Here is a 25245-nt window from a genome sequence, read left to right as displayed (position 1 = left end):
ACAGGAAAAAAACTGGGTCTTATAGTTCCCAATACACAAGATCCTGTCCAATTCTTTGGCAAATATGCATAAGCCAGTTTGCCGCAAATCCAATACTGTCCTTCAGGAGTTGGCCAACCTTTTGGTATATTTGTTCCATTGGTCCAATTCTTAGATTGATCATTCATCTCCAGTGGGTTTCCCCACTTATCCCAATTGTTCTGAGTTTCATTCCATAGGTAACCTCCCTCACACTCTAGATTACCTATTGGTCTTCCATTGTCTTTTAGATTCTGCCAGCAACTCCTTCCAATTATACTCGTCTGAAGCACCCATTGTTGTTTCCTATTACCCTTTCCCATTGTTTTCCAGACTTGGGGGTTACTTATATTGCTCTCCATAGCCTCCCATGGCCATCGTTCACCCTGGTTTGTCCCACCACAAACATAACAATTGGTTACATTCAGTGACTTCGCAATGTTTTCAGCAAGATTTACAAATAGATTTTTAGCAACTGTGGGAATTTCATATTTTACCCCTGTTTCTATTTCATGATAAAATGCTATAACCTTACTTGTTCCAATTAGTCTTCCTACTTCCGAATTTGTTTTCATTTCTACCCAATATTGGTAAGGGAGTTCTTTTGGATCATAGCATACGGTCCTGTTACCTTCTCTGCATAAAGCATACTGGGTCAGATTATGAATGCAGCTTCCTATTTCCTGGCCTTTACAGTCGTAGACAGTATGATATACCAAAGTTTGGGAACTTATCCGTCCCCTTCTAGTGGTTATCACACATTGACTGCAGTTGTTTGTTACAGCCAGGGTTAAGGAACTCACCCCAAGCAGGGCTAGAAGAGGTCCGGTAAGGGCCATAGTGATTGGCGGTCACGGCCCAAAGGGGTTGCAGCCCTTGGCAGACCTTTTCAAACCACAGCACCAGTTCCCTATCCGGTCTTGCCCTCTTCCATAATCTTAAGGGGTGTCCTTTCCTGAGTTACCTCAATGTATTTAAGGATTCGTATGCTATGTCTGAAAGAAATCCAGGGTATACCATGGATAGCCTATTGCTATTCCCAGGAACCAATATTTAACTGATCCTTGTTATTGACATATTGTCTCCCCTAATGGGTATTCATTTAGGAGCTTCTCCGTTTACCAATTCTACAGGAGTAGTCACAATAAAATTCCCACAGCAACTTAGCTTATGTTCCTTGACGATGTCCTCATCAGGTTCTTCTGATGGTTAGCTTAGTTTCTCCGGGTTCAGATGTGACTGTCCACTCCTTCACTGGACCTTTCACTCGCGACACATGTGTCCACCCTTTTTCAGCAGTTCTCACAGCCGTTTCTGTAGTTAATAAAACAAGGAAAGGTCCTTCCCAAAGGGGAGATAAGTTTCTTTCTTTCCATGTTTTTATTAGAACCTTATCTCCTGGTTCTAACTGATGAATTGCAAATCCTAAAGGTGGTGTCTGGGCCACCATCCCAATCTCCCTTAACTCTTTTAATCTTTTTCCAATGGTAATTATATATTTTTGGATACTATGGTCTTCAATTATATTATTCCCCAAAGGCATCCCTTGAAAGTAGGGCATGCCATATAACATCTCATATGGTGATAATCCAGTCTCACTGTATGGTTTAGTTCTTATATTTAACAGTGCCAATGGTAAGCATTTCGTCCAAGGCAATTGTGTCTCAATCATTAATTTAGCCAATTGTTGTTTTATTGTTTGATTCATTCTTTCTACTTTCCCCGAACTTTGTGGGTGCCATGGAGTGTGGTATTCCCACTGAATGCCTAAAGATTGACATAATAGTTTTATTATTCTGGAAGTAAAGTGTGTGCCCTGGTCAGAATCAATGTACTGGATTATCCCATATCTAGGTATCAAATGTTCCAATAAAATTTTTACCACCATCTGTGCTGTAGCCCGTGCTACAGGGTAAGCCTCTACCCATTGTGTCAAATGATCTACTATTACCAATAAATATTTTATTCTCCCTACTTTAGGTAGTTCAGTAAAATCTATTTGTACTTTCTCGAAAGGTCTGTAAGCTGTTTTTCTCCCTCCTATTGCTACTTGTCGAAACACTTTCTTATTTACCTTTTGACAAGTTAAGCATCCTTGTGTAATCTGCTTTGCTATTTCAAAAATCCCAATACAGCCAAATTGTTTAAGGAAATGATCACTTAACGCCTTTGTACCCCAATGTGTTTGCGCATGCAAACGTTCCAATATTTGTCTGGCATAGGCTTTCGGCAGAATTTCTCTCCGGTCAGGCAATATCCATTTTCCTTGTTCTAACTTAGCCCCTATTTTTTCCATTTTTATCTTTTCTTCAGGGGTAAACTTCTTCTCTTTCTCCTCCTGTGTTTTTTTGCTGATGTCCTCCTGTGTTTGTACTACATTAATTTTAGCGGCCCTAGTTCTCAGGGCTGCTTCCTGGGCCTCTTTATCCGCTAAATTATTCCCTCGAGTTCGGTAATCTAATCCTTTTTGGTGTCCTCTCACATGTACCACTGCTATTTCCTTTGGTTCTCTTAATGCTTTTAAAATTTTTACTATTAATTCTTGATGTATTAGATTTCTCCCGTGAGTATTAATTAAACCTCTTTCTTCCCAAATTTTCCCAAAAGTATGGACTACCCCATATGCGTATTTAGAATCTGTAAATATAGTCCCGCTTTTGCCTTTTAATAATTCCAGGGCTTTACAGAGGGCATACAGCTCACAAGCTTGAGCTGACCATGATGGACTCAGGGGTCCTGACTCCACAAGTTCTAGGTCCTTATTAATTATTGCATATCCTGATTTTCTTTTCCCTTCCACCACTCGGGAGGAACCATCTATAAATAGCACCTCCCCATCTTCCAACTCAGTATCCCTTAAATCTGGCCTCACCTTAGTCTGGGTCTCAATTACCTCTAAACAATTATGTTGTAATTCCTTCTCTGATGACTCTCCAAACAAAAATTGCGCTGGATTCTGGGCAGAAGTCACCCTCAATTCTAAATCAGGGGAGTCTACTAGTATTGCTTCATACTTTAGGATCCGGCTGTCTGTTAACCATTTTTCTGCCTTCTGCTGTAAAATATTTCTGACATTGTGTGGGGTATACACCTTTAAAGGAGCACTAAAAGTAATTTTTCGAACTTCCTCTATTAATAAGGCTGTGGCAACCAGAGCTTGGAGGCAAGCAGGCCATCCTCTGCTTACTGGATCAAGCAACTTAGAGCAATACCCCACAGGTTTTTTGATTCCTGCCCAGTCCTGAGTAAGAACTCCATATGCTGTCTGGTTTGATGTATTTACAAAAAGATAGAAAGGTTTTTCTAAATCTGGGAGGCTCAATACAGGTGCTTGTATTAATGTCTTTTTTATTTCCTCGAATCTCTGGTCATCTTCTATGTACCACTTGAGTTGGTTATTAGTTAATTTCTCATATAGGAATTTTACCTTTTCACTATAATTTTCAAGCCACGGTCTACAGTATCCTAATAATCCCAATATTTGTCGAATTTCCTTTTTAGTTTGTGGGGGTCTCAAGGATAGAATCCCAGATATCCTATCAGGATCTAGCTTCTTCCTTCCTTTACTCAGCCAATGTCCTAAGTATTTTACTTCCTGTTCCACAAACTGTAGCTTTGATCGGGACACCTTCAATCCCTTCTCCCCCAGAAAATTTAACAATTTAATGGTGGCCTCTCGGGTCCCCTCTTCAGTTTCTCCTGCTACTAATAAATCATCCACATATTGTAATAATTTTACCTCCTTGGGTAATGTAAAATCTTGTAAGATTTTCTCTAAAGTTTGTCCAAATAGATTTGGTGACTCTGTAAACCCCTGTGGTAGCACAGTCCATCTTAATTGTTGTTTTCGTCCTGTTTCGGGGTCCTCCCACTCAAAGGCAAAATAATTTCTGGATTCCTCATCCAGAGGACGGGCCCAAAAAGCATCCTTTAAATCTATTACACTATACCAAGTATATCTAGGAGAAATATGACTCAGTAAAGTGTAAGGATTTGCCACCACAGGGAACTTAGTGATCGTTCGCTGATTTACAGCTCTTAAATCCTGTACCATTCTGTATGAGCCATCCGGCTTCTTTACAGGGAGGATGGGTGTATTATGGGGTGACATACATGGTTCCAAAGTTCCTTTTTCCAGAAGTCTGTCAACTACAGGTTTTAATCCTTTTCGGCCCTCCCTGGGTATAGGATATTGCTTGATTCTAATTGGGCGATAAGGATCTATAATTTGAACACTTATGGGGTCCATTTCTATCTTTCCAATTTCCCCTTCTTTATACCTGAGGGGTATAACACACTGAGGGGTTAACAGCTTCTTCGTCTTTTTGTGTTAAAGTGTATAATTTAATCTGCAATTTATCTCCTTTACTCTGAATGCCCAAATTTAACTTCAAAATCAAATCCCTTCCTAATAAATTGTACTCCGCTTCAGGGAGCAAAAGTAAATCATTAAGGCAAATTTTCTTTTCTGTCTCTATTTCTACATCTTTCAAAATTGGTACTTTAAAAGGTTCTCCTTTTGCCCCAACTACAGACATATAGCTCTTCCCTTTTTCTATTCCTTTTGGAAGTTTTTGAATGGTTGATTTCTCAGCTCCTGTATCTACTAAAAATAAAACTTCCTCTTTATGGGGACCAATTAATAATTTTATCAAGGGCTCTGTTGATGTTGGAGTCCCCAGAAGATATAGCCCCTGACACCCCTATTCTTCTTTAAACATTCTCTCATCTTGTTCCCGTTTTCGGCAGTTCTTCTGAACGTGTCCTCTCTTGTTACAGTAGTAACAGACGGGAGTTGTAAATCTCTCTCGGTAAGGTTGTCGCGGGGGTGTCTGCTCTATTTTTTTTTCCCTTTTCTCTCCAGACGGAGTCTTATTTTTCTGACTTTCTCTTACTGCTGCTACAAAAATTTTTGCTTTTGCTTTCTGTTTTTCTTCATCCCTTCTAACATAAACTTTTTGGGCTTCTCTAAGTAACTCCTCTAATCCTCTTTCTTGCCAGTCTTCCAGCTTTTCTAATTTCCTTCTTATATCCCCCCAAGATTTAGCTACGAATTGTGTTCTAAGGATTGCGGTCCCAGCCACTGTATTCGGATCAATTCCAGAATACATTTGTAAGCTTTTCCTCAACCTCTCCAACCATTCTGTTGGAGATTCTTCTTTTCCTTGTTGTTCATTAAATGCTTTATTAATGTTTTGCCCTCGGGGAACCGCTTCCCTTATTCCCTGTATGATTAACGTTCTCAAATCCCTCATATTCTGTCTTCCTTGAGGTTGTTGATGATCCCAGTGGGGATCCACATTTGGCCATTTCTGATCTCCCGGGAGCCCTGCCTGATTCTGTCTTTCCCAAATCCTTATTCCAACTTGTCTAATCATTCCCCTTTCTTCAGCAGTAAATAGGATTCCTAAAATGGACTGTATTTCTTCCCAGGTATAAGTATTGGGGCCTAGGAATTGATCTAGTTTTTCAGATACTCCGAGGGGATCATCTAATAGGGTCCCCATTTCTTTCTTAAAGTTTCTTACATCTGTGGTATTTAATGGGACTGCCACAAACCCGATGCCTCCCTGATTGCCTCCGAGGGGTACCTCTCGTAAGGGATATAGTCAAGCCCCCTCAGATACGGCAGTCCTACTTCTCGTACATGCAGCCGGTGGTTTATCTAATTCCGGTGCTGTTGGTGGGGGAGGCAGGGATAACGGTGGGACTGGTGGAGATACTACGGCCACTGGAGGGGAAGCCGCTGCCAGAGGTGAATTATTAGGATATGGGGGCGGCAGGTTATCCAGTGGTTCCCATTTATCATCTTTTTCCCTTCCTTTTTCATTTTTATCTCCTTCTTCTTCCTCAAAGTTTTCATCTCTTTTCTTTAATGTAAGTATTGAGGCTGGAAAAGGACGTGAAGTCCTGATCCATAATTCTGCATATTCACTTTCCTCCTGACTAAAAGGTTCCTTTGAATTAACATATATATTCAAGGCCTGGCAAATCCAGTCTTCAAAAGATCCAAAAACAGGCCAAAAGACAAGTGGTCTTAAAGGTTTCTTCGGCCATTCAACCATACAATATTGAACCAATTTTAATTTACTTCTTCCTTTTCTGGGGCCCCTTTCATTCCAATTTCTAATCATTATTCCCAATGGACTTTCTGATGGTATGTCTGGTAATTTGCTCCCTTTCTTCTGGTCCTGGGTCCTCGAATTTGTCTGACCCATCTAGGAATTTTACTGTGGCAATTCCTACAGCCCTTGGTTACCGGTAAGAGTGTCTTGCAGGGGGTTTAGGACCTATCACCCACCCACGAATCCTATAGGAATCGCTTCGGTCCTTCACCGGCCAAGTCCCTCGCGGGAGATTGGAACCGCGGTTAGAAGACCTCCACAATCACTTCAGAACTAGGTTCTGTCTCAGTCACACTCTTACACACACAGGCAACCGAATCCCACCCAACCAAACGGTATACAACCTAAATCCTTACGACTCCGTCGTCTTCGTTTGGATCTTCGCGCGCAGAATTACGGGCAAAACAAACTGCTGCAGCCGGCAAGGGAGCTTATAAAAATTAAATTCCTTGCTTGTCCCTGTTCGGGTTCAGGATGGCGTTAGCCCTGACCCAACCTGACCAGGAGCCACCGAATGGTGGGGCGCCCCTCCTAGATCAAGTCAGAATTCAGGAACCAAGACCCTCCCGGACGAGCCCCCAATTGTTATGATTAATTTAGCCTTCAAAGGAATTTTAATCAAAGTATACAATTTATTGAATAGAGACAAGCAAGCAGCGCTGGATGCACGGGGGATCCTTCCGCCTAACGTGCATACCGTCATACGATACTACAGGGTTTATATTCAGTTACTTAATTAATAACAATTAGTAAAAACACGCCTAAGTTTACACTCTTTGGTCAGTGATAAGCATTCCACTTGCCGTTGGTCAGCCGTATTTAAATTAGCCACGCTTGCCATGTAGATGAGCACGCATGCTCTTTACAGGTGTGGGGGGGCAAGTCTTTTTGGTCCTGAATTGGGTCGGTGGTCGCAATCTCCCCCTGCCGGAATTACCTTTCCCCCAGTTTTCATGCTTCAGCGCCTCCTGAGCCAAGAAGTTCCCTGTTATCACTGCTGGCTGATTTGTGGCCTTCCCTTATCTTCTTTCTCTCCTTTGTAGCAAGATGTTTCCACTGTTAGTCCTTGAAGTTACTGAGTTGTATCCTTTTAGGAGGCCTCTTGACAGTGAAGCATTCATTGCTAATGCCGTCTTGTCTGGCCTAAGCATTATTTATTATCTTGTTAAAATTCTCAGATGTTAGTTTCTACTCCTAACTAAAATTCTTTCTTAACAATTAACTACACAAATTGTCAATCAACATCCCAACCATTAAGACAGTTAACAATTCAATTGAACACTGAACGGCCTCTCCGTTATACAAGCACAAACAGAACGGTCAAATGCTAGAGGGTCACACTTCACCGTGTGACTCTAGCATTGTTCCATATTGACACGAATCAGACGAACACATTTTACACTGTCAATTAAAAATAGAGTATAATGGTAAGAAACAAAGACAAAACTAAAACCACCTTTCTCCCTCCCCTGCTTCTTCCCAAGCTCAAATTCACACCTTCATTCCCAACTCTTTTACATTCTCTCCCTGGCCCCAAATGGCACAGGAGGGTGGGGGTCATGGTCAGTCCACAGCAGTTCCTCTCTGCTGCTTCTTCCTTCTCACACTTTCCCTCTGCTCCAGCATGGGCCCTTCCCAGAGGATATAGTCCTTCAGGAAATGTTTGAGCATGTGTCCTCTCCCTGGAGTGCAGTCCTTCAGGAAGAAACTGCTCCAGTGTGGGTCCCCCAGGGGCCAGTAAACCTGCTCCTGCTTGGGCTGCCCTCCACAGGTCACAGCTCTTGCCAGGAGCCTGCTCCTGCACGGGCTCTCTGCAGGCTGCAGCTTCCTTCAGAGCATGGCCACTTGCTGTGGTGTGGGGTCCTCCACAGGCTGCCAGGGGACAACTGTTTTCACCATGTCTTCTCCATGGGCTGCAGGGGAAGCTCTGCTCCTGCACCTGGAGCACCTCCTCCCCCTCCTTTTCTGACCTTGGTGTCTGCAGGCCTGTTTGTTTCAAATTTTTCTCAATCCTCTCACAGTTACTGCACAGCATTTTTCACCCTTTCTTAAATATGTTTCCACAGAGGTGCCACCAACTTGGCTGAAAGGCTCAGCTTTGGGCAATGGTGGGTTCATTTTGGAGCCAGCTGGAAGCAGCTCTGTACAACACAGAGGCAGCCCCTGGTCTCTACTCACAGAGGCCACTCCCACAGCACCCCTCCACCCACCCCACTGCCAAATTCTAGCCGCTAAACCCAACACAGTGCTATTTTGTGCTTTTCCACAGCAAGAAATCAGACCTTGGTTCTCCCACAAGAGGGGAACTGATCAATAGTCAAGCTCTGCAAAACTGTCCCTTAAGCTGAGTCCAGGATGTACTTATTCAAGAGAAGTGCTCTAGATGAGTGCACTTCCATGCCATTCCTCCAGAAGACTAAATTAATCCTGAACTAGACAAATCTAATATTTCAGTAAACTAAATTAATATTTCCCTGTAACCAAATGCATACTATTTAATCCCTAGGTAAATGACTGCAGGCAGGTTTTGTGAGGCATTATAAAAGGAGGTCCTTGACTCTTACAGTATTTGGTGAAAACCAGAGATTGCTATGTACAGGAGACAAAGGCCTCAGCAGTTTATAGTCTTTTGCAGCTCTGATAAAAGATGGAGGAAAGCATTGCCTTTTGCATGAAATAAACACAGTTTGCATGGTTTCTCTGAGGCCAGAAAATGAGTCAGCAGTAAGGAGTTAAGAGCCACATAATAGTATCCAGTTACTTCACTGCTGCAGTCCAGCATTTGGAAACGGTCTGTGCCAGACCATAGATATATTAACATTCACGATTAGTTCAGGAATAAGTAATTCTATAAATTAATAGACATGACATCAAAGCCACAATTTGAATTTATTTATTCATAGACAGTGTTCCTTAAAATTTGCACCACCATCAGAAAATATTGCCATCACTGATACATAATTCTCACCCATCTCAATTTTCATAGGAAGTTAAACTACTGAGCTTAAAGTTGTAAGGTGGTAAAATACTATCTTCTCCCTTAGTAAAATATCAATGCTCATGTTTATAAATAACTGCATATATGAGAAGGTAGAGTGAGCAGTGATAAATGCTAAACCCCACAAGGATGCTTACTAGTACATAACTGAAGTGGTATGTTAATCATATTAATGCCTTCAGTAAAACTTGAGGCATCAAGTGAAAAATGTACTTTGGTACATTTCTTTAGTTTTTAATTAAAGAAGCTTGTGTCTTTAGCTCAAGTGCTATCTGAGGAAGAAGCATGCTGAAATGATTTAGAGTTATAATTCTAGCCAGTTACAAATTATCATATATAGTTATCTTCACAGTTAATATTCAAAATTACTGACATTTCCTAAATTGTTAAGACCTACCTCTCTACGCACTGTACTGCAAAAACTTCCAGCCCAAAGTCCTCTTTTTCTTTCTTTACTCTTCCCTTCTCTGTAGGGAAGGGATTCAGGATGTTTCCTAGAGCATATTCCAAACGGTCTAAGGAATTTAGACCCTGCCTTTTCCTCTCCCCCTGGACAGAATAGCTTGGAATCCTATTTCTCCCGAAAGAACAGGAAGGTACAAGAAAGCAACAGCTTCATGGGTTTATGAAAGGAAGGAAATGAAGTAATGATAAATCACACACACAAAAAAGCTACTAGATCCTTCATTCTAGTCATGAAGAGAGCAACTTTGTTTTGCGTCCAGAACGTGAACAGTGCCTGAGTCAACAAGATTGAGTACTTCAGTGAAAATTCCTTTTTTGGTAACTAGAGAGTATGACTTGGTGCATTGTTAGCAAGTGATGCAAAGCAACAGGCAAAAAGGGCCAGTACAAGCAAGGAGGCAGGAAACACGTTTCGCACCTTGGACATGTCAGTGCTACTAGCCTTGACTGCAACAGTAACAAATGCAGATTAACTGACCTTATGGAAAGAAAAATTAAAGCTAAATGTCAAATAGGAAAGCTAGCTGCTTCTCTACATACCAGCAGTTAAGAGCCTGTGCTTTTAGTTTTTCTGTCTCTTGCTAGATACTGTACACCACTTGTATATAATTTTCTGAAAGCTAGATAATGCTGAAGTTGTTCTTTGCTGTGTACCTCATACAGCTGAAGTAAAAGCTATGCCTCCTAAGCAGCCTGTAAAAAAAAAAAAAAACAAACCCCAAACAAACAAACAAAAAAACCCCAGAGCCAAAAAAACCCCCAAACTAGCTCCAACTCAGAGAATTACAAACTCCCTCAGTTTGACCCAAAGCCAAAACTTTATCTCTGGAAAGAAGCTGGTACAGTAGCAACTATCATTCCCCAAATCCTAAGCCTGTGGCAAAACCCAGATTCAGAAGCAATGAAAATTTCAGACATAACATTCAAAGACACTTCTCCCATTTTGAGGAAATATCAAAGCTGAGTCACTTTGTTCAGCTGTTTGCATTTTGAATTAGAGGGGGGACATGCTCTGAGATGGAGACTTTGCAGCTCACACGACCTTCAGCAGCTCAAGTTTTAAGTGTTAAGCTGCCAAAACAGCAGCTGCCTAAAAACACTGCAAATTCATACCGAGTTAGCCTTTTAGATCACGTTAAGTTCTAAGATAGTACCATTGGCAACTATGGAGTGTTACTTCTGTAACTATTGCCTCTGGCTATAGAAAGCTGGAATTTGAGATCTGCACAGTCCAGACTTGCAAAAAAGCTTTTGCATTACAGATGCTAAAGAGGCATTTCACACAAATTAATGCAATATTGAACTATGCAAATTGGTTTATTGGGTTATTTGTTTTGTTCTTATATGTTGGTGCTCCCATCATTAGCAACAAATATTCTCAGGAGCATTACATAGAGTTTGCTTTCTAGAGATGTGTTTGTTTTAATAGAATAAGTGGTCCTTAAAAGCTGAAAGAATTAATGATAAAGTCCTTGCACTGCATCAGTTAAATGAAATTCCTTGATAGGGGTAGAAAGACTTTGGTCAACAATTATCATGGCAACAATTACTTGGGGCAGGGGGAGTAGAGGTGAAAACAAAAGAGATGCTTCCATTTAACATAACCTCTTCCTAATTGCTCACAGAATAGTTTGTTTTCTTCTGAAGGAAACCTCAGTGTTGCAAGTTACAGGCATTCTTCCCTGGGAGAAATCAGGAAAGAACCAGTACTCCCCTTGCCCAGAGCTGCATGCCCACACCCGCTTCAGCAAACATTCAGTAGTAGATGGGAAACAACAGAAATCAGGAAAAAAACCAAGGTTTTTCTTAGCTGTCTATTTATTTGTAGTTCCTTTACTGAAGAAAGAGGTGGAGATCAAGTGAGCTTGTGTCCATCAGTCCCTTTAACACTTGGATTAGGCTGCTTTTCATCACAACAGTGATTTGAAAGTTGCAGCTCCAGCTGACTAAGTCACATCCATAAAGGGAAGGTAAAAATAAGCACACAAAGGTGAAAGCTGCAGAAAAAAGCAAGAGCAATATTCCCACATATTAGTGACATTTGAAGTGAACAGACCCAGCCAACAGGTCACAATGGATCCCACCGGCCATGATACTTGGTCTTTTCAGTTCACCTGCTCCTCTTTTAGCAGATTAAGTTTTCCTCCAACTAATCAGTGCAGTTGATGCACATAGTTAATAGATTCCTGTCTCAGCAGAGGCATGGCACACTATGTGGGGTCCACAGTGATCCTTTTGCCTTTTGCTCCCACTGTTTTCTTCCCCTGCCCCACTTGTTCACGCTGTCACCAGAGCTTTGTTTCCTAGGTGGCACCTGCTGTCAAGATCAGACACATTACCTGTATCTGCTGTCTCCTTAACAGCTTTCAGTCTTAAGCAATAGTATAACAACTTAATAAAATTATTCACGAACAAGCAAATTAAAACCTCAAAAGCCACACCTATGAATGACAGAAGTTGGGCTTTTTCCCCTTCAGCAATGCGAGTTTGCATTTTGACACAAGATGTCTAACACTGCTCGTTTTCCACACTGCTGAGAAAAAGCTTGCTGGAAGCTGGTCATACTAGCAGTTCACTAAACTGTAGAAAACTTTGTGGGCAATTCTACCTAAGGATTATAAATTCTGCCCTTTAATACAGCTTGCCTTGGGAGACTATAAAACTATAAATATCCACTTTAGAGCATATGTATGGTTACACAAGACCAGATAGTGTCCTGCTTCTCTCCCCTAAATACAGGGGCATCCAAATCCAGCATCTCTTACAGATCCATGCTACATCTACCTCAAGTACAGCTTGAGATGTAGTGTCATCTTGCAACTGAACAGTAAAAACTGCATTAGTGATGGTTTAACCCCTGAAGGAAGCTTCAGCAGGTTGCTTGTAAGCCCTATTCATGAAACTACAGCAAATTATCCAATACTTCAGGCAGAAATGGACATCAGACCCATTAAAGAAATCTATCAGTTTCTTCAGCTGGTATGAACTACACTAACCTGAACTTTCTGTAGATTTGAAGAAAAATATAGAGTTAAAGTGAGATGTTTTTACTTGTTTTAAGGGAAGTAAGGCTAAATTTTAAGCTTCTGCTTAGTAGTCGCACTTTCTCCAATTAGACTTCATGAGAGTGGTCAGTCACCAAATCAGGATTCAGTTGTACTGTGTATTTCCATTGGTAGCAGAAATAAATAAGCACACTTCACCCTTTCACACCTCAATGCCAGTTGGGACACTAATACCAGCACTGTTAATGATTAAAAAAACCCAAACCCCACAACTCCCCTACCCCTACCTGACAGCCCAGTCTGTTCAGAAGGCAAGCAGACAGTCATAAAAAAACCCCAACCAAACTATGTTCTGATCAGTGCAAGAAATATCCCACTGGTTACAAAGCGTGCAAGTTTCCAAGTATACTTATTCTCCATTTTGAGTTGCTGGGACAAAATCCTCTCTCCTTTTGCCAAATTTTCAGACTTTAGGCACCCACCCTTTTGCTCCGTTACGAGCCTGTGAACACAAAACACTTATTTTATGACTAAGGCCTACAAAGCATTCCCAAATGGGAAAAATGTTAGTTCGCGTCAGTGGACATCCCCCTACTATAACATCATTACAATCAAAATTGGGCAAGAGAATGTCTTTAAGCAAAAGGATCCGACATCAGAAGTGCAGCTGTGTTCACTACTCCCGCCTTGATCTTGTACACGTGTCATCTTCATCATATTCACCCATCAACTGCAACATATACGTTCCAGTACAGAGGAGAAACTGTCCAGTTATCTGTGCTGCATGGGACATTAGCTGAAGCACCTTCCTAAAAGAAAAGTCATTTGTTTTAAAAAAATTTCACTGACAGGGTGTCATTGCCCCATCCCCCCCAGCACTTCTAGGATGAGTTAGGTAGATATATTTAAGAACTCTCTCATTCTTGGTCACTTCTGTTAAGGTGGTCATTTCTGTACCTTCCTTGGAGCAAATTCTTCTGTGGCCATTGATTGACAGAAAAATACTGGCATCTTGGCAGAACCAGAACACACATTTAACAAAGCAGGCTGTCATCCAATTAGATATTTACAGGCCTTCTGCAAAACCATTACTCAAACTACCAGAGCACCACTGAAGGTTTGACTTTGCCTGGGAGCCCAGCAGCATTCCTGCAGCATGAATCCACCCTATGTCTCACCTTTAGGCCGTTCACTAATACCACACTGCATGTATCTCCAAGCTACAGATCAAACTTGATTTGATCTGAAGCTGAGCAAGCACAGTACAGTGGATGCCCAACAGCAAAACAAGTGAAGCCAGGTGAATTAATACTGTCCAAGCTGCAAGCCTTAAGACTTCTCAGTTCACAACTACTCTATTTTTTTGAAGTTTTAATAAGTGTCATCATTCAAATATACAATACTGTGTGAGAATCAGTACAGATCTATAAACTAAGATCAGGCAAGCATCAGATGATTACATTATAGACTATGGATCACCACAGATCGCAGGGGAAGAGAGATCATTATATTTGAGCAGTCACTTATTCAACCTAGTTATACACGCATCTTCCTTCCATTCTCCAAGAAACAACTGGGACATCAGTGCTGAGAGCTATATTCAAGCCTTTTCCCCTGAAAGTTAAGTAAGCCCTCACAGGAATGAAGCTGAGGCATAAGAGAAGTGGTACACAAGAACTGGAACCATTCCAAAACCGGAAAGGCATCAGTTTCTGAAGATGCAGAAACCAGGCCAGCCTTCCTCTTCTGCAAAAAAGAGGGAAGATTTTCTGAATTTCTGTCTGAGAAAACATGCACTGCGAACACTCTGCTGCTATTCACTTCTCCTTTGAGCTCTAGCAGAGAAGGCAAAGTCTTCTTCCTACAAATTCAGTTTTTTTCCACTGTGATGAAAGATTTGCAGTCAAAATCCAATACTTCAAAAGAGTAGAATACCCTGTACTTAGAGACTGGGAAGCCTTTAAAAAACACTGTACCTTTATTCATGCTTCCCACACATATGCCATTTCAGTATGTCCTTCCCTCCACCAGATAGATCAGGCCAGGGAGCTTTACAGTTGAAAGCTGCACCTGGTACTGAGCTTTTGAGCAGCTGCAGTGTGTCACTTGCACATGAGAGCAGTTGTCACCTAAGCCATGGAGGAAGTTATTTGTTGAACTGGGCATTTGATCCTTCAGTGGGACACTGCAGGGAGAAACTGTTAGGGGAAATGCACTAATGAGATCTGGCAGGCTTTGAGCCCCTCCCACCAATGAACAGCTGCAGCATTTTAAAGTCCCTTCCCCTCACACTCCACAGGTCAGCTTGGGGAGAGGGCATCGGAGTTAGCAATTTGGAATTCATGAGCAGAGGGACTACACCAAGAACGTAACATCACCCATCTTCAATTTCAACAGCAAGCTGAGACAGACCATCTCACTGTTGCATTCAAGAGTACTCAAGGTTCTCTCTTCTGTCACCCTTGTTTGCTAGCAGACTATTTTCCCACCCTGACACTGGCACTTGCCTTACAGTTCAACTCTAACATAACAGTGCTTCTGAAAGAACTCCACAGCTTCTTCAGCTGTTTGCCAGCACCATTTCTTTCTCACCAGCTGCCCTGTGTTGGCAGGGAGGCAGAACCATCACTTCAAATTCTCTTTAACCATGCAAGTTCCAGTGCTGATACTCATCTCTGTAGAGACAGCCAGAAATCAGAGATCTGACTCAAGAGACTTGACAAACGCAGCAACTGGAGGAGTGCAGCTGTTTCAAGGGTCTTTGCTTTGAAGAAACCCTAATGAAACCAGTGCTACAGGTGGGCATAGTATATAGCTGGATAATCTCTGCAGCATGACCAGAGAGATGAGTCTTATCTACAGTCACACCAGCTGTAGCCTGAAAGATTAAGCAAGGGACCACCTAAGTAGAGTGGGAGAGGTCAGTCCAACAGAAAGACAGGGGACAAGATTAGCATTACAATGCTTAATACCTGCATCATGGGAGGAGGGGCTATTTGAAGACTTCACACTAAAGACTACATATTGCTCAGGGGAAGTGAAAATCTCACTTACAGGCATATACATCTGTCTGTTCTGTACAGAGCAGATCTGGTTCTCAAATAGTAAGATGCAGCAACACTACACTGCTGTGTCTCAACCAAAATTTGAGAGGTCAGGTGGAGAAGTTCAGGGCTGCAGCTTAAACAGCTGTCAGATTATGGCACCTTTGTGGAGTAGTCTGATCTCAGAAGAAATTTTTTTCAGCCAGGGGAGGACACAGCTGGTTTTAGCAAGGCACAGACTTTGAACACACTGTTGAAAGCAGTGGACAGGACAGGTATAATTTTGCCCCTGCATAAGACAGCATTTCCCAATAGCCAGTCCTACCAAACACAACCCACCACAGACTGGTCCTGCAGGAGACAGTGGTCCTTCTTAGGCTCCATTAGTTTGCTTAGAGACCAGTTGGCTTAGAAACAGTGACATCACACAGTCTTACTACAGATGAAAAATTCACATTAAGACATAGAGTGTCATATCTCTTCCATTTTCCTTTGCCTCCACATAGCTCAGGTGGTGAATTTGGCAGCCAGGTATTGCAAAGTCTGAGCAAGCTTTAAGACCTCTGCCATTAGATCTCACATATCATTCTCTTGAAGTCCCCACTACAAAGAGTCTGATGCTTCTTCCTCAGCCTCCTGCATTCTTCAAACAAGTCAAAGGAATCTCGGGAAATTCTCTCAGGAAAAGAAAGAGTTGTACCCACACCCTTGCAGTAAATACAAGCTGATAAGATTTTGCCTTGGGGGAAGTTTAAGATTCCACCATAAAAAGCTAAAGAAGTTTTTACAAGTCAGCTATCCACCTTACAAAGGAAGGGTCAGCATATTGGCCAGTATGTAATATTTGATAAAAATACTAAGTTTATAAACACTCCTGCTTCATAGAACCAATAGCAAACACAAATTTTACATTAACACTTATGCCTGATCAGTAGTGGAAACATACTTACCGCAATACGCTTTTTGCTCCCATACATTTGATGTCATATGAGACAGAGTAAATCTCATAGAAGGTCGCCTTGATGTTTAAGCAGCCAATAAAATCCTTAGGGTTCAGCTTGTACAGATCAAATGTGATGTTAGCTACTCCCATTTTCTTCTTTTGTCTCACAGTGGCCACTCCGTTTCTTGTCTAATTTAAAAAGAGGGATAGAGTCAGTTTGTACCGTGAGCCAGGAAACTACAGTAAGACAATTGTTAGCAGTGCAGGTCTTTAGAAACAGCTTGCTTATTCCAGTCTTTGGACTACTTCTCGATCAATTCTAAACTAGAATTGGAAGCATTAGCATAGAGAAAAGCAAGTCTGTGGCTTACATTATTTTGTTTGAGTCCTGACCAGGCTTCTGAAGCTATTCCAAACAGACACAGAAGTTCTAGAGTGACATGGCACTGCCTGAGTATTTCTTTCCTGTGATAGAGCTTCTTCAGGATCTACTGAAGCCACAGGTACTGCCACTGGACAGTGTTCCCACCATTTAATTATCCTAGTATGCTCCAGCTACTAGCTGAGGCAGCACAGGTAGCCCACACTGAAACAGACCACCAAGTTACCAGCAGCACAACATTAGGTGCTTCCGTTTAGGAAGGAACACAATACTGATGAGAACTTCTAGAGATAGCTGCAAAAATTACATCTGTGAAAAGTCAGGTCCTCATTTCAAATCCTGGCTCATAACACCTCTCTTTCTTCCTTCTGAAAAGGTAACATGAGGAGGGAACCACTACTGATCAGGCCTAGGGTTTAATACTGAGTTTAAGAGCAAAAGCAAAAGGAAGAGGAGCATGGAAAGTTGTCTTCCATCTTAAATCCAGCCTCCTTTATTGAGAGCAACCCTTGTCTGCCTCAGGGCAGACAGTGATGCTTTCAGGATTGCTTGCTTCAGGAAAAAGAAAATAGTAAAGACAACCCATATTTACAGAGACATCTAGCGGATACATGGGATACTCTGCTCAGCACATTCTGCTCAAGGTTAAGGACTTAGCAGCTGCCAAGCTGTTTTTTGCACGCTAAATGAAGCAATGAAGTTGTGTAAGACTGGGCCTTTTTGTACTTGTCACTTGGCTCAGACAGTACCATGATAAATCAGACCAAGTTAAACACTGTACTGTATCATTAGCCAGCAATTTTATGCCTGTTTTACTTTGACAGCCTTCATGCTCCAGCAACAGGGCCCCCTATCAACAACAGTTTTGGACATGTACAAGTAGTTGGCATGCTTGGTGGCACGTCCCTCCCCCCATTAGCACCCAGAATATTTGGATAAAGCATGACAGAGCTTGCGCTACACTACAGGTGGTTTGTGATGCTGCAGCAGGGTTGCTGTCATTCACCATATCCTGAAGAGGGGCAGCATTCAAACTTGCTCTGCTGTCGTGCCAGACAGGACATAGGGCAGAGGGGAAAGGAGAAAGGTGGAGTCATACCCTGGCTGCAACTTCTTTTCTGCACTCGGAGCTCACGGCCCAGATGCAGCAGGCTGATAAGCCAGTGAGGTGTCTTGGGGAAAAAAAACATACAAACTGCCTACACTGCAACAGGTGACTGAGAAAACGGGGCCACAAAATTGAGCCATGAGCACACAAACAGAAAAACATAGGCCTGCTTCCAGCTCCTCAGCTAGCTCTGCAGCTGGTAGAAGAAATTCTGATGCTAGCTTTCTAGCAACCATCATTTCATGGAAAGACAATTAGGAATTCAACTATCTTATTAACCTACAGATGACTATTCCTCCACAAAACCACAAATTGGACACTGAGTTGACATAATTAGAAAGCTTAAGATAGGCTAGCTTTAAGTACCTTGGAGCATGTAGAATGACATTAGGTTTTGATGACAACTTTTAGCTGCTTGTAAGATTAAACACAGGCATTTTTCTAACCTTCACTAAACCATTACTGCATTCACAAGGCAAAACTTGGTTTACATTGCTTAATTTTGGCATTTTTCCCCTTTAAAAGCTAACTTCTAAAGACACTGTATTTTTAACTTCATGCAAAGTCCTGATTTTCTTTATGTTACAAAAAGGCTCAAGAAAAAAAGTTATTTCTGAGGTTCTCCAAAAGCAGGGGATTTCCCCTATATTTCTTTTCAGCTGTAATGTTTCATTTCAGTTCTTGGCAGATCATTGCAAATAGTTTTATGGCCAAGCAAGGGACAAAAGAAACCCCCAAAACCAACTTGATTTGTCATCTGGGAAGGCTCAACAAGGAGTTGATACTCTGCCTTCTTTAGGGGAAGTTTTCTTCCTTTTCTTCCCTCTTTCCAATAGTTCTAGCAGCCACAGACATTCTTCCATCCACTTCTGTTCAAGTGAGAGAGAGGTAGTCCACACTTACTTGTGTCCACTTCTGTCCTTTTTCTAGAACCATGAAGTGTGTATTATCATCCAGGGACCTGAAGAACTCTTCTGTGTCCACAACCGTGCCATCTTCCTCCAAAACCAGAGTAACTATTCCAGCAGATATAAGGAAAGCATCTAAAGTCTGCAAAAACCAGTAAATTTTAGCATTCAGAAGGCAGCCCATAATTTCATATTAAGACTTGCTTATCTGACATTCTCCTGAACTTCCCCAGTGGCGATTTTTAGAAGAGTCTGGGGGTTGCCTTTCTGGGATACTGTACTTCACCATACGTTTCAGCCAGAGTGGGAATGTTTGCTATACCTTGCTGATGAGCTCTTGCAGACTGCTTGCAACAATTCCTTTCCGGCTGCTTCGGGAGGCGTTTGACACACGGAAAGGTCGCCCAGCAGGCATGAGAGGAGGGAACAGGGTCTGTTTTGTTACTGCTCCCATAGATGCTCCCATGGATACCAAAGATCTAAGACAAAGAAAAATTCGGCACAGTTATAAAAATAGTCATGTCAAGTACTGTGAGAAGGAGGAGGACTGTTGAGTTCAGTGATGTAGGCATGTTAAATGAGTAATTCACAGGTCACTTTAGACTTGTAGAGCTTGCTTTCAAAACTAGATACTACATAGCCCTAGAGACATGTCTCTGAAATTTCTCTTGCCAGTGACATTTGAAAACACTTAAAATTAAAAACATTTCAAGCAGATGCAGGCCACCTCTAGCTCAGCTGATGTCAAGGTCATGATTACAGTGAGGCTGACAGGTTTTAACATTGAATTAGAAAGGCAGCAGCTCTTACTGCGTTCAGTCACTTGGATAATTTTCTTTACCTGTAAGATAAACACTCAGATAAATAATTAGTTGAAAGTAGTCTTGCATGTTAAGATATGAGTTTGCTTTAGGAAGACTGAACATATATGATCCATATTCAAAACACCTAGCATCAGAATGCAAGTGGAGCTTTTCAGTATAGTTATGCTTGACTTCCAAACAACCAAGGCATTTATCTTGTAAATAATATCTACAGCCTATAAACCTTCACTTAGTTTTGAAAACAAAATTTTAAAAAAAATCACAAAATAAGACTTGTTTGTGCCATAATGTATCAAAAGAAGTCAAATGAAATGAAAATTAAGGTCAAAGTACATAAATACATCATGTTGGAGTAGGCTGCCAGAGAGGCTGGAAGAATTCAAACACTTTCAAAAAGAGGTTTTAAATTTTCCTGGGCAATCACATGTTTTAATAGTGACTGTTCAGGTTCCCTTGGGTAAACCAAGCACATAACACTGGTAAGTGCCTTCTCCCACACCAAGGTACAGATCCACTCCCATCTACATCTAGTGACAGCTTTTAACTGCCAAATTACATTGGTTAATTCAATAGCCAGCTTGCCAAAAAAATCACCCTCTGCATGACACCTGGAAAGGATTGATCTCTAACAAGTCTTTTAAAGGGAGACAATATTTTGCCTTCCACATTCCTGGACTTTACCCCCCATACTCATTTTTCTCCTTAATACCAAATCGAACAGGGGTGGGAAAGGGATCCATCCCTGCTTTGTTCTTCCACGCAGGTATAAAAGGTCAGCTTCACTTAGTAAAATCTATTCTCAGACACTTTCTGAGAGGGAGGAAGTGAATTGGCAGTTTCCTTCTGCAGCCAGAGCGTGAATACAGGAACTCCTAGAACAATGATGAAATGGTATACGGTTACTGAACTAATAACATCCCAGTTGCACCTTTTGTGCAAGCCCACATTGACCAGGGAGAGTAACTATCTTTTCCAAACCTCTTACCTGGTCTTTAAGCATATTTTTTGGGATGCATAGAAAGTAATTTCTGTGACTGGCCAGACAGAGTTTCAGCAATTAATTTCCTGCTGTCATTCTGAACTGCTCTTCTACAGGGCTTTGGGCTATTGCCATTCACTGTACACTAAAATTTACCTTCCTCAGTAACTCCTCAGCATTACTGGAGCTTTTATTTTTTTTAAAGGAGGGGACATTCAACAGTTTTATTCTAAGTCAAGCTAATACCTTCTACATAGTGCTGTTTAAACACTAGGTCCCTGGCTTCCAACAGTTGCCATATACACCTATGTGACTGGTAGAAATCTCTCTCCTTCCTGTAAGAAAGCCGGTGAGGATGAGTGGTCAGCATGGTTTTCAGGATACAGGCACTGTTTCAAGTCAAAGAGCTAATAAGCACTTTCCTCCTGGAGAAGAGTCAAGACCAGGGAGCAGGACAAGGTGCAGGGTAGCACTGACAAAGGCATTGAAGCTCCACAGAAGGGAAGTGTACTAGGACAGGGTGTGTTTGTTAATCTCTTCACTGACTAAGTTAATAGTCCCCCAATCACCCCACTGGTCCGTGGGCAGCTCCCACTGAATCACTCGAGTCTTTTCCTCAGATATGAAGCCTGCTCATCTACCTCAGGCCTGGTGACTACTTCACAGGGCACCCTGACATTAGAAAACACAATGCTTGGTATTCAAGAGACGATGCTTTCAGAGCTAGTTACATCCTGTTCCCTCTCACATATTTGAAAAGTAGCACATAGGATAGTTACTCGAGTGGTATATATGACAGTACTGCCAAGATTTTTTTTTTCAAGGACAGAAAAAGCCAGTCCTGTTGAACAGTTTTCTTTCCCATTACTTAAGCCAAGTTGTCACTCACAAAAGACAAAGCATAGGGAAAAAAGCCAAAACGTACATCCTAATACACAAGGAAGAGCATTAGGGGCACAGGTCAGGGGCAGGACTTGAACTAACAGGGTTCACCTCAGGCATTAGCACAGCCAACTATACAAGCCATATTTTGCAGCTCTGAGTGGAAGCTTCTTCAGTCAAGATCAAGCACCTCACACTGCTGCCTAGTTCTATCAGATGTAAAAAGTCAGCAAAAAAAAAAAAAAGAAAAAAAACCCAAACAGATTAACAAACCAGGACTTTCATTAGTTCCACCAGTCACTTAAGAGGAGTCCAAGTCTTAGGGAGTTATTTAACATTGATGCCATTTCACCTACATTTCAATAATACCAGTCAACATCATCTTTAAACTAAGTCTGCTTATGAAGCAGTGAGTCTGGGCTCCAGTGAAGGTTTCAGTTAACAAGAAGTACTAGGAAACAAAAGCCAGTATGGTTAAAAAAGCTAGATAAAGAGTGTTAACCCTTCAATTTCTGGGCCTATTGCTGAAAGCTTGTTTTTCCTTTGTTCCCCCCGCAACAGCCACAGACTCAAACAGGCCAGCCGATATCCAGGGCTCCTAGAAAGATCTCTTTTTGCTGCAGCTGTCCTCAGAAACCAGACAATCTGATTCCCAATGCAAGGAATTAATCTGCTAGATTGGAGTTAACAAAAATATTTTCCTATTGAAAGCTGATCAAGCTAAGCCAGGAAACAAGTGGCAGAGAAGAAAGGAACATAGTAAGGTGCAGCCAGCTTTATTAGAAAGTTGAGTGACATGTTAGATACAGACAGCTTCACTATTGTTTTATTATTCTTTAAAGTCAGAAGGATCAAGTCCTAACTCTTCCCTAAAGGAGAGAAGGATCCTATGTCAGTGGAAAACACAAAAATCTACTTGTAATTGAAAGAGCAAAAATCTTCAAACTCTTAGCATCTTGTCCAGTTTGTTTTGTATAACTACAACCTGCTAGGGAGGGACTCGCAGATATGGCCCCAAGCATTAAGTGTAGTGCCAAGGCTGCTGGGCAAATGAATTTTATTTTTGTAGGAACTGGGGATTAAAAGCCTGCCTTGAGCCCTGTACACATATTTCACTCTACCTTGTTTGCAATATGCCTCTTACATTTGCCTAAGAATGTGGCGCAATGGTCTTCAGCCTCACTCAGAAAAATCAACATTGCACAACACCAGTGTCTTCAGAATACGGCACAGTTTGATTTTTAGGTTAGAGTTCACAGGCAAGTGACAATGGCAGTAACAGTGAAGCAAAAAAAAAAAGAGTCAGAAATAAGTCAAGAGACTTAGGGTTCGGCCAGATTGCAGACTTGGCTTCCCTGCTTAAACATGAACTGCAGAGGTATCAGAACCGCAGCTAGAACTAGATGCATTTCTGGGTGGCGTACAGAACTCTACCTTTATGGATGTGGTTAGCACACCTGAGATGCAGAGGCCAGGACCCGTGGCCACGTTGCCACCGAGTACAAGCGGGTCCCCGCCACAGCAGGGCTCCCCGCGGGACGCAGAAGCCCCCCGCTACTCTCAGCCATTACACCTCGGAAAGGAGGTAAAACTGCAAATCTCCTACGCGCGCTTCCCTCAGAAACAACTTCAGCTGGGGCTTGAAAGGCTGCGAGAGCACGCCTGCTTGCTTCTCCCACCTAGCGTCCGTCGGGTTTAATCCCCCCGACCCCGCACAGGGCGCCCTTTGCTCCTGAGGAGCTTGGAGCCCACAGGGCTATTCGGACTCGGCCTTTCCGGAGCGTGCCCCGGGATGAGCGCCGGCTGCCGCCCCGGGCTCTGTGTGTGTGTTGGGGGTCACGCCGGGGGTCCCCCCGCACTCACCGCACCAGCGACCCCAGGCAGTCCCGCGCCGCCTCCATGGCCGGCCCGGCGGCGGTGCAGCCCCGGCTGCGGCGGCGGGGCGCCCGCTGCTCCTCCCCGCGGGGGCGGCCCCGGGAGCCCGCCCCGAGCGGCCGCTCGGCCCCAGCTCCCGCTTTAAAGCCCGTCCCCGGGGCTGCAGTAGCAGGTGCAAGGTACGGCACCGAGGCGGGAATACTTCCCTTGGGTGCGTTTTGCCTTATGATTTACCTGGGAGAGGAGCAAGAAGGATTTTGTTTAGCGCGTATCTGAGTGACATACTACCTATTAGCTAGCGACAGCTAATATAGCAACATTAGAAGCCAATCTCATTTGAAGCCTCTCAGTATTAGAGCAAATCAACAGATTAAGTGTCTCAGCTTCTGATTTTAGAGCCCGTGAGTAAGATTACAGCTTGGATTAATGTATACAGTAGCTTCAGTGGAGGCATTTAGCATTATTCCTACAGGCAGGGGAGCAGCAACTTCTCTTTACTGAGCAGGTATAAAGGCAGTTTTTCCTTTTTATATGTACCTATGGGCACAGATACAGCATTTTTTGGCTCTGAAATCAGATTCTGTTCTCAGAGCTGCTCACTCCCTGTTGCACAGGGAAAACAGAGCCAGGAGCCTCAGGACTTGGCTCTCAGGCAGCAGCCTGACCCAGGGCCAGCACCTGCACCAAGAAACCCTGTCACTGCTGATCAGGGAAAGACTCCGGAGGCCCTTGCCACCAGCACTCGGTTACCCCCAGGGTCAGGAATCAGTAGTTAGCTGGTTGCCCGGATTATTTTTCTTGCACCAGCCTGTTTAGGGCAGGGAAAAAAAGCCCCTCACACAGCATTTTTTTACTCTCAGGCTTCTCTAGCAGGCAGGCTGACACCTGCTAGATGTCCTCAACTTTGGGGCCCTTATCAGCTATTAAAAACCACAAAATCCAACCTTTAAGTCCAGGGCAAGTTGTTTTCTTGGATACCATCTCCTTCCCAGCCCAGTGGGGTAAATAGTTCCTTTCTTCAGAACAAAGTTCAAACCAACAAACTTCACAGTGGAAAACTGAGCCCAGACTTTTATATCTTCCTCTTGAGGCTACTTAGGGCTTGCAGGTGTATGTGGACTCTTCTGATATATTAACCCTTTCTTCTCCTGTTTTCCATGACACTTAGCTTTGCTACAGTTCTGTAATTGGTCCCTGGCAATATGTCACGGAGAGTGGGAAATGGGGAACAGTAAATATTTCTCTGAGCATTGGTCTCTAAACAGCCTGTTTTCCCCTGGATTTGTATCTTGTGGTTGACTGTGGGCCACAGCTGAAGTTATTTATGCAAAGTGGTGCGTTTGTAAGGAATTCTTACTAAGTATTTCTCTACTGTCAAAAAACTTGTGTACACACTGCAGCTTTTCCTGCTGTGAAGGGAGAAAATCGGGGAGAAGATGTTTTGTCAGATGGTCTGTCTCTTCCTGCCTCTGCCTGTGGAAGAGAAGAGAGAGTGCCCCTTACAAATCATATGGAAATTGCAGTAACTTTAAGGATTTTTCCAAACAGTCTGGGGCACAAATGTCTGGAGGAGGTGGAAATTTTGGTCTTGCAGAAGCTTAGTTTTTCTCTGGCCACATGCTTCTTCCCGGAGATCTCTGCAGAGACATCCAATGAGTGCAGCCACTGCCAAGTGGTCCCCCGAGGTGA

The 25245-nt window shown here is 42.7% G+C and overlaps 1 protein-coding gene across 1 annotated transcript; it reads right to left on the bottom strand.

Moving 5' to 3' along the window:
- Window positions 1-9020: 9020 nt before the first annotated feature.
- On the bottom strand, window positions 9021-23664 carry CIDEA (cell death inducing DFFA like effector a). The gene is made up of 5 exons (XM_064443025.1): window positions 23545-23664; window positions 19319-19475; window positions 18992-19138; window positions 16606-16787; window positions 9021-13420 (listed from the first exon to the last, which is right to left on the bottom strand). Exons 1-5 carry the CDS (start codon window positions 23580-23582, stop codon window positions 13288-13290), a joined length of 657 nt encoding a protein of 218 aa, XP_064299095.1. The 5' UTR covers window positions 23583-23664; the 3' UTR covers window positions 9021-13287.
- Window positions 23665-25245: the final 1581 nt, after the last annotated feature.

The sequence above is a fragment of the Phalacrocorax carbo genome, chromosome 2, assembly GCF_963921805.1.
Source record: "Phalacrocorax carbo chromosome 2, bPhaCar2.1, whole genome shotgun sequence".
Taxonomy (NCBI): Eukaryota; Metazoa; Chordata; class Aves; order Suliformes; family Phalacrocoracidae; genus Phalacrocorax; species Phalacrocorax carbo.
This window is presented reverse-complemented; position numbering and strand designations above follow the sequence as displayed.

Coding starts and splice junctions, on each gene's coding strand:
- CIDEA (XM_064443025.1), bottom strand. CDS start 23,582: ATGGAGGCGGCGCGGGACTGCCTGGGGTCGCTGGTGCG. Junction 19,476..23,544: donor TGCCTGGGGTCGCTGGTGCG/GTGAGTGCGGGG, acceptor TCTTTGTCTTAG/ATCTTTGGTATCCATGGGAG. Junction 16,788..18,991: donor AAGGACAGAAGTGGACACAA/GTAAGTGTGGAC, acceptor TTTTTAAATTAG/ACAAGAAACGGAGTGGCCAC.